This window comes from Delphinus delphis, chromosome 6, assembly GCF_949987515.2.
Source record: "Delphinus delphis chromosome 6, mDelDel1.2, whole genome shotgun sequence".
NCBI classification, from domain to species: domain Eukaryota; kingdom Metazoa; phylum Chordata; class Mammalia; order Artiodactyla; family Delphinidae; genus Delphinus; species Delphinus delphis.
This window is the reverse complement of record NC_082688.1, coordinates 41,844,734-41,857,978: the sequence shown is the minus strand read 5'-3', so window position 1 is coordinate 41,857,978 and position 13,245 is coordinate 41,844,734. Positions and strand designations below refer to the sequence as shown.

The 13,245-nt window shown below is 50.2% G+C and overlaps 1 protein-coding gene across 2 annotated transcripts in view; it reads left to right on the top strand.

Annotated features, from left to right (window-relative positions):
- Positions 1-13,245, top strand: part of LOC132427278 (phosphoserine aminotransferase) — a 29,097-nt gene that overhangs the window by 5,803 nt on the left and 10,049 nt on the right. Inside the window, exons 4-7 of one of the 2 annotated variants that reach the window (XM_060014591.1) lie at positions 1,395-1,600; positions 2,426-2,598; positions 4,103-4,272; positions 11,700-11,828. In XM_060014591.1, coding sequence (XP_059870574.1) covers positions 1,395-1,600; positions 2,426-2,598; positions 4,103-4,272; positions 11,700-11,828 — 678 coding nt within the window. The remainder of the gene's footprint in view (positions 1-1,394; positions 1,601-2,425; positions 2,599-4,102; positions 4,273-11,699; positions 11,829-13,245) is intronic. The other variant, XM_060014592.1, reaches the window with a different exon arrangement.

The window sequence follows — 13,245 nt, the reverse complement described above, 5'->3', positions numbered from 1 at the left end:
TAGGAGCCGGTAATCATCTGCTTGGGTTAGCATGCCAGGGCTGCCTGCTGGGTCCCTGTCATGTTCACAGAACAATTGCATCCTTCATGGGGTGGGTACTTGGAATGTTGGCCCAAGAGATATGGCATTTGACCCACACGCTTGTGAGCCTTTCCAGCTTGAACTTCCGGTTCAATTTATGGGCCGATTTCTTTGTACCCCTGAACCTAGACCTCTGTCTGGTGTCCTTCCATCCAGTTCTTAGCCTTGTTCACTGCCCTGCATCTGAATAACATAAACCAGGAACGCTGCCTTGGGCTGCCATCCTCCCAGCTGCTGACATGGTTAGAGTCTCCTAAGACCTGTCTGCATGCTTTGCTAGCCTCCTGAGCCCTGGATATAGGCAGGCACGGTTCAAAACCAGATATATGCACGCCATCCCTCGTGTTGGCGAGACCAAGACCCTCTCACATTGCCCTGCCCTTTGGTGTTTTCCTTACACCTCTGTGCTGGAGCTCTGTCCCTTGGCCGTCTGCCTTCTGTGTAACCTGTTCCCAAGCTCTGACATTGCTCAAAGGCTTGGGTCCAGTTTCCCTGGCCTGAGCTGGCCTTACCCTACTGCCTGTAGCCATGCCAATCACCATTTTAATTTTCCATGTTGCAATCAAATATTTTTGCTGTTAATCTTGATATATATTGGGTAGGTGATAGATGCTTAGGTCTAAAGGATTATCAAAGATCCTTCTCCAGTGTCCACCTGGTTCATAGCATGGACCAGGACATATATACTTTTAGGACTTTTGGTTGCAAGTGACAGAAGCCCAGCTCTTGGCTTATGGAAAAAAAAAAAAAAAAAAGAAAGGAATGTATTATCTCATATAACAGAAAAGTGCAGGAGTGATTTAGGAGCTCACATGATGTCAGGAGGGTCTTTTTCTCCATCTCCTGGCTCTGCTTTTTTATGTTGGCTTCACCAGATGGCCACCAGTGGTTGCAGGTTTAGCTCCTACAAGTTCTTTATTTCCCTCAATAGAAACAGCCCCTCTTTTCTAGAAGTTTGGATCTAGGTCTCAGAACCAAACCACACTGGCCAGCTTGGGTCACGTGCTCATCCCCTGGAGCTGGGATTGGCCACCCTTGAACCAGGTGGACCGAGAGTGGCAGCCGATGCTTCCCTAAAGGAACAGCAGGGTTCCTTTAGTAGCTCTGTCCAAAAAGTAACCATAGGCTTCCACCACAGAGCCCAGTAAATATCTGTGCAAGGAATTGAGTAGATAAATGACTGGGTTGGGGAAGGCAGAGATGGGGCTTGACCATCGTTCTTGTAGTGTACCCACCCCAGGGTAAAGTGCTGGAAGAGCATCACTCATTCTCAATTTTTGACCGTGTTTACTGTCACCTCTGCTTCTGCCCAGAGCCATTCCAGACAACTACAAGGTGATTTTTGTACAAGGAGGTGGGTGTGGCCAGTTCAGTGCTGTCCCCTTAAACCTGATTGGCCTGAAAGCAGGAAGGTGTGCCGACTATGTGGTGACGGGATCCTGGTCAGCTAAGGCCGCGGAAGAAGCCAAGAAGTTTGGGACTGTGAATATTGTCCACCCCAAACTTGGGAGTTACACAAGTAAGTGCTGGGAGCTGAGCTGGACAGTGAAATGCTGGCTGGCAGGTGGTCCCTCCTCAGCTAGCAGGAGTAGTTAGTCTGATACCATTTAGATTGGCTGCCTGTTCCTGTTAAGATTACTAACGGGCTGCTGCAGAAAGAGTATGCCTGGGCTGCTGCAGAAAGAGTATGCCTAGGCTGCTGACTTAGCTGCAAAGCCCTGGGGCTGGTTTGGCTTTAGGTATGGCTTGATCAAGGGCCGCCTACAGTGTCTCCCGGTTCTGGTGTCTTTCCGTGTCTCCTCCACAGTCAGGAAAGCTGCCGCCTCCTTTTTAGAAGATGGCTGCAGCTGCTCCTGACCTTGTATTGTCTCACGTTTCAATGCCTTCGCTCATGCATTCCCAGTAACAGTCTCACGTCTCCTGTGTCCCATTCTGTATCAGTCAAGCGGCCTTGCCTGAGTTGCATTGTACCTTCGGGGCTGTGGGTGGAACCGGTTCTACTGGAACTACATGGGCTGAGAGTCGCGGAGGCTGACGCACACAGGAAACTGTCAGTGGACATAGGATGGATGGATACTGGGCAACAAGGGAAAAACCCAAATACTCACCACGCCATTCTTGAAGATTATTTGCCCCCAGTAACAGTCAAAGGGGTGGGATGGGTCATCCCTTTAGGATGTTGGTGGTGATTGTAATGTAAGGTGGATAGGGTGCTTTCACTTGTGAATGCTCTGGGATCTGTCTTCCCCTGCTAGGGGAGGGGCGTCATTCCTGGTTGCCTCCTATCTCCCTAAGGAAAGAGGGGAGGAAACGTGTGGAGTCCCCAACTTGTCTCCTGTGATAGAAATTCCAGATCCGAGCACCTGGAACCTCAGCCCGGACGCCTCCTATGTGTATTACTGCGCCAATGAGACCGTGCATGGAGTGGAGTTTGACTTTATCCCTGATGTGAAGGGAGCAGTGTTGGTCTGCGACATGTCCTCAAACTTCCTGTCCAAGCCTGTGGATGTTTCCAAGGTAGAGTGTAAAAGAGGCCTGCGCCAGCGGGGGACGGGTCGGGGGGAACCAGCCTCTCGGTTTCTCTAAGGACATTTTAATATATACCAGAATGGGGAAAGGCTGACAGTGTGGGTTGTCAGAATGTTTACGTCCTGACATACCCAGCCCTGTGTTAATCGTCGTCTCCCAGGGGTCACACTTGAGTCCTTGGGGAATTCATCTGCCTCTGAGAGTGGCGCTTAGAAAATTCTTTTGTCAACATCTTGGGAGTTACTTGCTGTCATCAAGGAAAGCTTGGGGGGCTATGAATGAGCCCCACCTTGCTTTGTACCCAGCTCAGCTCCAAGAGCATGGACGTGACATGTAGATTTCTGAGCAGCTCCCCAGGTGCATGCCGTGGGGGGTATGATAGCTGTAAGGAATTTAAAACAAACTAAGAAGTAGCCTGCCTTTTAAAAAGTTGTGGTAAAATACACTTACCATAACTTGACCATTTTAACCAGTTTTAAGCGTACAGTTCAGTGGCATGAAGTACACACACACTGTTGTGCAGCCGTCAGCACCATCCGTCTGCAGAACCTTTTCTTCCCAAAGTGAAACTCTGTCCCCATTAAACAATAACCGCGGTCCTTCCTCCCCCCAGCCCCTGGCAACCACCATCCTACTTTTTTTATTGGTCTCTGTGAATTCAACTGTTCTAGATAACCTCACGTAAGTGGAATCATGCAATATTTGTCCTTTTCTGTCTGGCTTTTTTCACTTAGCATAATGTCCTCAGGGTTTGCCCATGTGGTAGCATGTCAGAACTTCATTTCTTTTTAAGGCTGAGTAATATTCTGTTGTATGGATGTACACATTTTGTTTATATACTGCTTTTTACTTTCACTCACCATGCACTGGCAATTCTAAACAATGTCAACTATAAAATACTCCCTGTCGAGCCACACTGTCCCCCCTCCTCCCACTTGGGATGCCACTGAATTTTCCTACAGGTTTCATGGGGAGACATGGAAGAGGGTTCTACATCTTACATGAAAAAATTTCCCGAAGTATCTTTAAACATCTCTTTTTTTCTAAAATTTCTTCTGTCTCAGGCAGCTTGTCCCATTATTTCTCAGTGTCTTCTGATTATCCCTTTACACAAATATAAATGGATAAAAAAATGGATTTCTTTAGGTTACCAAGGACAGCAGTCTTATTTTAAAGATGGGCTTGGACGTAGAAAAGAGGTATACTAGAGTGAATACGAATAGATACAAGGCCTCCACAGTGATGAGTTTGGGCTGGCCCCTCCCTGGAGAGAAGGATCAGATAGATTTGTAATCTGCAGGCTCTGAACTCTTGAGTATCGATTTGCTGTCCCGGATAGAGATTCCTTTAGAGAAGGGAATGCACTCCGAACGGGATTAAAATAGAGTCACTTCCTCATAAAAATTGTACTTTGGAAGGAGATTGGGAAGTTTGACTACATTTATGAAAAATGACCCAGTGCATCTAGAACAGCAAGCTTTCTCTTTTGCAGTTTGGTGCAATTTTTGCTGGTGCCCAGAAGAACGTTGGCTCTGCAGGGGTCACGGTGGTGATCGTCCGAGATGACCTGCTGGGGTTCGCCCTCAGAGAGTGCCCCTCGGTCCTGGATTACAAAGTGCAGGCCGGAAATAACTCCCTGTATAACACACCTCCCTGCTTCAGGTAACTCCAGGGTATGGCTTGGGGACCAGTGAGGAGGTCTCAGTATTTCCCATCAATACTAGTTGACTTTTTAAAGTAGGGCATGATGCCACGAATCAGTGATCTATTAGCCCAGATATCCTATTACGATTCTCTGCCCAGGTCTTCCCTGGTGGCGCAGCGGTTGAGAGTCCGCCTGCCGATGCAGGGGACACGGGTTCGTGCCCCGGTCCGGGAAGATCCCACATGCCGTGGAGGGGCTGGGCCCGTGAGCCATGGCCGCTGAGCCTGCGCGTCCGGAGCCTGTGCTCCGCAACGGGAGAGGCCACGACAGTGAGAGGCCTGCGTACCGCAAAAAAAAACAAACAAAAGAAGATTCTCTGCCCAGTTCACCTCTCCCTTGTCCCCTCTCTGTGCACTGTTTGATCAGCTTTCCTTGCCTTTCTTTTGGCATGTTTTTGTTTGATCTTGGTAGCCTTGGTGGTTCACCATTAACCCGAAAGCTTTCTGCACATGAAGTGTCATGCTTGCTTCTCAAACAACCAGTGCGGCTTTGGAGAAGGACTTTCAGAGGCCGGGCTACTGGTCTTTTTCTTTCCTTACTGGGTCTGCTTGAAGCTGGCTGCCTGGCATCTAACACACTGGCTGGAACAAACACCTCTCTGGTTTTTCACCCAGTCTGCAGGGGTCCTGTTAGCCTGGCTTCCCCTTATCCGAATGAGAGGCTGCATTACAGCACTTTTGGGGAGAGTAAGGCTACCCCACCGTACAGTCTTTTAACTCCCAGACTCAGGTAGTTTGTGAAAATCTTTGTGACACCTAGGATTTAGCAATTGCCTGAGAGATTTTACTACTAACAAGCTGTGTGACCTTGGGCAAGTTGCTTAACCTATCTGTGCAGCAGGTGTCTCCAGGAGTAATTGGTTGCTGTGAGGATTGAATGATTAATACATATGTATAAAATGTGCTTGGTGAGTGCCTGGCTCTCAGTGACTTATAAATGTTAGCTGCTGTATTATTATTGTGGTTTCTGTTTTATCCCCAGCCTTAGCAGCGGGGATAAAAGAGCCAGAGTCTATAGATTATCTTATCTTTCCAGGGCAGCTATGATGTAAAATAGTGATGTGTATGACCCTCTTTATCTCCCAAGCACCCTAGGAGGTGGGTACTGTTATTATTATTCCCATTCTGCAAGTGAGGAAGCCAAAGCCATACTTGAAGAAGTGGCATAGCCGGGGTTTGAACCCAGGCAGTCTGGCTTGAGAGCCCAGGTATGCACACCCTGTATCTTTGTGCTCTTCTCAAGCAAAACTCTCAGTGTGGGTTTGCGTTGGAAAGATCCCATCTCTGGAGAGCAGTTGGCTCCTGGGAGTCCAGCTCTCTGAGTCTCCCGGGTTTTCCAGGGATGGTAGAAGTTCTCTAAAAGAGCGTACGAAGAGGGGCTCGGGCTGGTACAGGCCGCGGCTCTGTGGGGTTGGGGCTCTGTGAGAGGTCTCCCTCTGAGGCGCTGCCTGCAGGAAATTTCTTCCACATAATTTACCAGGGGAGGAAAGGAGCTTTTTCCAAAGTTAGAATTCTGATGGAAATTTTTGCTGGTTTTCTGTGCGGCTCGCATGGGCCGGAGCAGCTTCTCACTTTGTGTCCCCTGCTTTCCTCGGGGCACGGAGGGCTTCAGTGCTTGCTCTCCTGGTCACCTGTCAATCCCACTCTGTTTCACCCCGGTTGAAAGTGCTTCTGAAGTGCCTGGTAGGGATTGGGGGGCAGGGCTGAACCTCTCTCACCTGCCCGTCTTATCTCTGGGGTTTCTGGCAGTGGAAAAACCGGTGACCACCGGCCAACTGGGAAAGGAGCAGTGCCGTGCTGAGCGGTGCAGGACAGTTGGGGAGCCTGAGTGCAGGGCCCCTGGAGAAGGAGCTTCGGCTCCAGGCTGTGAGGTGGCAGGAGGTGGCGGGAGGTGTCTGTCCTTACCTGTTGGAACGTGCAGCCAGGGCCTGGCTTGCAGGCAGGTGAGTCTTTCCGGGGGTGGGGCAGAGGCCACCACAGCTCCGCGAGTGCGATGGTGGGAGAAGGCAAGGAGAGCCCTGGCCCTGAAATGGGGCCTGAAATGGGGTTGGCAGTTCTGATCAGAGCAGGGGGAGCTGTCACGCCCTCTGGCACCTTCTCCATGAGTGACCGGGAAGCACATTTTTAAAAACTCCAATGGATATGTGTTAAGATGCAGTCGGGTAATATTAGAGTGAAAAATCAGCAGAAACAGTGAGAAAGCAGGTCAGTCTGTCTAGTGGGAGATAAAAAGGTCTGGAGTCAGACCTGGTGGGCACTGAGAGAAAGTCCTCCTGTGAGTGACTCAGAGAGAGTCATTCCCCTACCAGCCCCTGTGCAGGCCTCCACCCCAGGCCCTGACCGGTCGGGTCAGCTGGCCAACCTGGGCACCTGGGGTTGGGGCACAGGCTGGGGGAGGGCAGATACTCCCCGCCCAGAGCCTTCCTGCCCGAAGAGTGGGCTCAGCCAGACACCCAGAAACAAGGGTGGAAAAGGGGCGAAGTTTCCTCTCCAGACAGATCAGAAGAGTGAACACTGAGACCATCTCAGGGCAGGATCGCTAACAGTATTTGATCAGAATCATATAAACGTGGAGGACCAAAGAGATTGGGTTAAAGGTATTCTGACCCAAGACACCCCTTGGTGTCTTGCTTTCTTTTACCCCGAAAGAAGAGAAAAGGAGAAAAGTAAGTCTGTATAATTGAGTAGTTACCCTAAATCTATGACTTGAAAAACTTGGATTTCATTTGGGGTACTTCAGCTTTCAAGATTAGAACATTGTAGTTCATGCAGTGAGAACAAGCAGTGAATGGAGAGAGGAAGCTTTGTGCAGAGCACCCTCCCCCGGCCCTGGATGTAAGAGGATAAGGCGCCCAGAACACTGCAACTTTGTATTACATGGAAGCCCTTGAAAATGTCCCAAGTTTGAAAAGAAGCTCTTTTTTTTCTTTTAAACTCGGAGCCAAGTGACCACAGGCCCCGGGCGGTTTGAACTGAGCCTTCCTGTAGTTGCCTGTAGCCCTGAGCAGTGAATTGGGGTGGAATAAAGGACGGCGTGGGCGTTCCTGGGCACTAAGCCCAGTTCATGGACAAGCAAACGGATGCCTAAACTTCCCTTCTAAGCCCACAAGACATTTTTACTTACCACGACTAACTAGCTGTAGTGTGAGGTAAAGTAACTAATAAGAAGCAAAATGACCCTAGTGACCCAGGCCGCCTTACTTATCAGCATAGGAGTGTGGGCTGCCAAGGGGGCCTAGTACTTCAGAACAGCCAGGGAGAGTTTCCCGGGGAACTTTCTGGTGTGCTTTTCTAATCCCTAGTGCCCACAGAGTATTTCTTGTTGCCTTAAAAAATTAACACATGGTCTTGGCAAAGATTCCTGAGGCGAGCAGAGCCTGCGGGGTAACCATTGTTAACTGCTTGCTGTGTAGGGCATATGCAAACAGAGCCGTATGTTTAATTATAAAGATGGAACTTTACCATATAGGCTGTTCTGTGAATTCTTTTTTCTATCCAGCAACGTTCTGTGAACACTGCCATGTCAGCTCAGACGCCTGCCTTTTTTCCCCCTTTGAATTGCTGAGTGATATTCCAGAGAATGGATCTGCTGTGATTCATGTAGTCATTTAATGCGCAGGCTGAGACAGTGTACCTGCACTGTGTGGGGCAGGGGACATTTTAGAAGTGAAGCCGTACTCAGTTAAAAGTTAACCCTGGTTAGTGGGGACCAAGTTTCAAAGCTGCATAAGCATTTTAGGGCCCCTGTGTTTTGAAGCTTTCGGATTGTATGGGGGTAGAAGCGTGAGTTAATAATGCATCGGCAGCTCCAGTCGACTCACAAGGCCGGACATCCTTTCGCTCCAGGGGCATCTGGTCTCCGGGAGAGCCTGCTTCCTCTGAGCCCCGTACCTCACGCTGAGGCTTTGTAGACCAAGGCTAAAGGTGCTGGTTCTGGGCAGCGTGTAAAATGGGTGGGCTATCTGCTGACTGTGCCTGCTCGGATCTCATTAAGATCAGCCAGAGGGCTTCCCTGGTGGCGCAGTAGTTGAGAGTCCGCCTGCCGATGCAGGGGACGCGAGTTCGTGCCCCAGTCGGGGAAGATCCCACATGCCGTGGAGCGGCTGGGCCCGTGAGCCACGGCCGCTGAGCCTGTGCGTCCGGAGCCTGTGCTCCGCAACGGGAGAGGCCACAACAGTGAGAGGCCCGCGTACCGCAAAAAAAAAAAAAAAAAAAAAAGATGAGGATTGAGAAAGGGTCTCTATATCTGGCAAGCAGTTCATTAGTAACCTTGAAGATAACAATGAATTATTGAGGTTGGAATCAGATTCCAGTGGGCTAAGAGAAAGAATGAAGGCGTGAAGGGAAATTTTCCAGGAAGGGGAAATCAGGACAGATCAAGGTAAAGTTCTTTAGGATGGGGCAGAATTAAGCTGACTAAGGAAACAAAGTTAGTATGGTAACCATATAAAGAAACAACGGGGAACTTCCCTGGTGGCGCAGTGGTTGAGAGTCCGCCTGCCGATGCAGGGGACACGGGTTCGTGCCCCGGTCCGGGAAGACCCCACATGCCGCGGAGCGGCTGGGCCCGTGAGCCATGGCCGCTGAGCCTGCGCGTGCGAAGCCTGTGCTCTGCAACGGGAGAGGCCACAACAGTGAGAGGCCCGCGTACCACACACACACACACACACAAAAGATTAGTCAGAGAGCGTGGGCAGTGAGTCTGGGCATAGGGGTGAGTCACACAGCAAGAGGGAAGTGTGTTGGTGCTGAGGTCTGCCTGGGACTGTGGACCTGGCCTGAGCCTTTGCTGCAGCCTTGATTTGATGAATCAAATAGCAGCAGCTTGGGAACCCTGGGGTAACAGAGCTGCAGGTAGAAGTGAAGCTCGGCTTCCAGAAAGTGCTGTTGAACCGGCAGCCACCCGCAGGTGGCTCGCTGTGATTGGATCACGTGGCAGGGTGTGCGGCTGTGGTTTGTGGGGGAGTGAGCAGTTTGGGGTTAGATGGAAATTCGAGAGCACCTTACGGAACAGAGAAGTGGGAGGGCAGCACTGTATCTGGAACACATGCCTACACGTGCACACACGCGCACGTGTGCTGTGATGCCCCTGGAGCGGCTGCTCTTGGCAGCTGTGTCTGGCTTGGTGCCAGCCTGGCTGCCCCGCTGGCAGGTGAGAGAGTGGGTGAGGGTCCTGGAGCCCCTAGTAACCCAGAGGCCTTTGTTACTGTGGAAAGAGCTGGGGCTTTGGAGTCGGACCATCTGGGGTTGGAATCCTGGCTTTCTCAGCCACTTATTAGATGACTTTAGCCAAGTTAAGCTGTCTGAGCCTGCCTGTTTCCTCATCTGTAAAGCGGGATAATGGTAGTTCTGGCCTCGGATTTTTTTGATCAATATAAGGGAGAGTCCTGGACCGCTGAACAGTCCTTCCCCTCTCTTTCTTCTTTCTCCTTTGCTCCTCTGATTTCTCAGCCCTTATACAGAGAGCTCCAGCCGAGGCTGGAAATTATTCAGAGGCTATTTTCTGCTTTGAGCTCCCTCGCCGCTGCCCCTAGCTACCATTTCTCATTCCTCCCAGGGCTGTCTGGGGAGCCAGGCTGGGGAAGCTTCCACCGGGGCTACCGCATGGTTCTGGGTGCTGGCTGTTCCCTGCCCAGTGCCCGCTGGGCAGCCCAGCGTGGGCTCTGCTACCTTCTGGGGTAGAAACACCGGGATTCTCCACGCGCCTGGAGGCAGTGAACGAGCCAGTCAGGTATCTTGGGCTTCCCTGGGACAAGCTTCTGGTGTTCGAGCGTTTTCCCCTCCCCACCCTGTCATGGTGTTAGTAAGTAAGCGAGGAGGCAGCTGTGTCTGGGGGTCCCCACCCCAGATCTCTGCGGGACATTGATGCTCAGCAACTAAGTTTGCACAGATTCTTATGGGGGGCCTTTGTCCCACTCATACAGAGGCCATTGCTGAGCACAGACCTTTTCCACGCTCCCAGTTCGAGGAGGATGGTCTCTTTTCCCCAGGAGACCTCTGCTCCTGTCCCGTGGGCTTTCAGTGAGGTGCACAGAGAGCCCTCAGCACCTTTTTATTTTTTATTATTTTTTAATTTTTTGGCTGTGCCGCGTGGCATGTGGGATCATCGTTCACTGACCAGGGATCGAACCTGTGCCCCTTGCAGTGGAAGTGAGGAGTCTTAACCATTGGACCGCCAGGGAAGTCCCCTCAGCACCTTTTTAAGCAGAGGGGCTTTCAGAAGATCACTGGGAAAACCATCCGCTGCTCTTCAACGTCTTGTGTTTTGGGCTTAGTTTTGAGCACTTAAACTAGTAAAGATACTACTAATTACACCTGCCATGTGCCAGCCCTGCACTAAGCCCTTCACCCAACCCATTTCCTGCAGTCCTCCCAAGAGCACTGAGGTCTCTAAGGGACAGAGTTGATATTCTGGCTCGGTAAGCGATGCACCCAAGCTCTATGCAGGGCCGAGGTGCGGCGGGTCCTCCTGGAACCGCATCCCACCCCGTCTGCACTCCTGTGTCTCAGATGAGCCTTCCAGAACTGCAGGGTCCAAGACACGGGCGCCCAGGAGTAGAGAATAAAGAGCCAGTGGTAAAAACTAGGGGAAGTGTGGGCAGCGGGCTCTGGGCGTTCAGAAAGTGAAGAGTTAACTGGTGGGGGTGGGGAGCTAGGTGTCTGAGGATGCTTGTGGCAGGGATAAAATGTCAGCAGGGGTGGAGACAGGGAGCTGTGTTCCAGGTGTCATGAAGAGTTTGCGTTCGGGCTTGGGCTGGACTGGTGGGCACCGATGTGACCTCTAGTGAAGAGTCTAATTAACCCTCTTTTCTGAATGGCCCCCAGGGGCCTAGAGTTGGGTTGATCTTCATTTTTGCTCCGTGACACACTCCTGTCCTTGGTGTACACATGGCCCACTTTCATCTTGTCTCTGTCTAATGGTGTCTTTAAGTCTGTTTTAGTACGACTTCAGACTGTTTGCTTGGGTGTCTTTCCACTTGTGCAAAGCTGAACTCAATGGATATATGTACTTTTTAAAAAATTATTTATTTATTTATTTATATTTTAAGATCTTTATTGGAGTATAATTGCTTTACAATGGTGTGTTAGTTTCTGCTTTATAACAAAGTTAATCAGTTATACATATACATATGTTCCCATATCTCTTCCCTCTTGCATCTCCCTCCCTCCCTCCCTCCCTAACCCACCGCTATAGGTGGTCACAAAGCACCGAGCTGATCTCCCTGTGCTATGCGTCTGCTTCCCACTAGCTATCTATCTTACATTTGGTAGTGTATATATGTCCATGCCACTCTCTCACTTTGTCCCAGCTTACCCTTCCCCCTCCCCGTATCCTCAAGTCCATTCTCCACGTGGATATATGTATTTTTTACTCTTTATTTTAGCATCTATGTCATGGGCTTGGTCCTGGAGTGGATTAAGAACAACGGCGGTGCAGCAGCCATGGAGAAGCTTAGCTCCATCAAATCGCAAATGATTTATGAGATTGTTGATAATTCTCAAGGATTCTATGTGTAAGTTGATGGGGTTTTATCTCACATTTTGCCTCTTGTGAATTTAAAAATGGGTATATGCCATGTCCTTTTGGAACATGGGTGCAGCCACCTTTCGCTGAGACACCGTACTCCTCAGGAGCATGAGTTAGCTAAGTCTTCCCTCCTGCATCCCATGCCCAGGAATCCCGGGCTTTGGGACCTGTCTCCCAATGGGTGGTAACGTTTCTCACACCACAGACCCCGGGGCAGACCCCTCTCCCCAGCCTCACCTCCTCTGTATGTCCCCTGGGGACAAAACACGTACTTGCTGGAAGCTCTCAGCTTTACCTCAGGACTCCCTGGAGACCCTTGGTATAAACACCCACTCCTGGCCTCTCCCCTGGGTTATTTACCTTTTTAGGAAAGTTTACTCTTTCGCTTATTACAGGACAAACACTCCCATCCCAGGCCTGCAGTTGGTGAATGGAATTGGCTGTGGTATGAGTTGACTCCTAGTTAAATGTTTCTGTGACGAATTGATTCATGAGCATGTGTTGACCGCTGGACCAACACACCAGAGCGCGTATGGGCCTTGTATTGATCTCCTAGGGCTGCCAGAGCAAAGTACCACTAGCTTGGTGGCTTAAAACAAGAGAAATTTATTTTCAGTGTTCTGGAGCGCAGGAGTTCAAAGGCAAGCTGTCAGCAAGGCTTTGCTCCCTTCAGAGACTCCAGGGAAGAATCCATTCCTTGCCTCTTCCAGCTTCCAGTGGCTTCAGGCATTCCTTGGCTTGTGGCTGCCTCACCCCAGTCTCTGCCTCTGAGAGGCCTTCACATGGCCTCCTCCTTTCTTGTGTGTCTTGTCTTCTGTCTCTTACGTTGGATTTAGGGCCCACCCAGATAATCCAGGATGATTGGTCTCATCTAGAGATCTTAGCTTAATTGCATCAGCAGAGACCCTTTTTCTAGGTCACATTCGCAGGTTCTGGAGGTGAACACGTGGGTAAACCTTTGCAGAAGCCACCGTTCAACCCCCTACAACAGACCTGTCACCAGAATGCCAGATATAAAGTACCTAGTACAGTGCCTGGCACACAAGGAGCTTGAGAGATGATGTTTTCATTTGTTTTTCCCCTCCTTCAAGGTGGGGACGCTGTGGGAGGACCAGACTTTATGCTCTGTATGCACGTGTGTTTATACACTTACATGCGTAAACACTTACACTCATTTGCCGAGCCAGGACCCCCTTCTTAGCGGCCTTTACTCTTTGGAGTTCAGTGTGTTGTAAGAAAAAATATCTGGCTGACCATAACAAAGGAATTTTCACTCTTTGAAGAATTTAGTGGGCCTCGTAGGACAAAAAACTGGTGCCTCAATCCTGCCTTAGAATTGTACGTTTTACCCAAGATTTGCTAACACATCTCCATAAGCATCCGTGGGTGGGGTTGTACTTTTG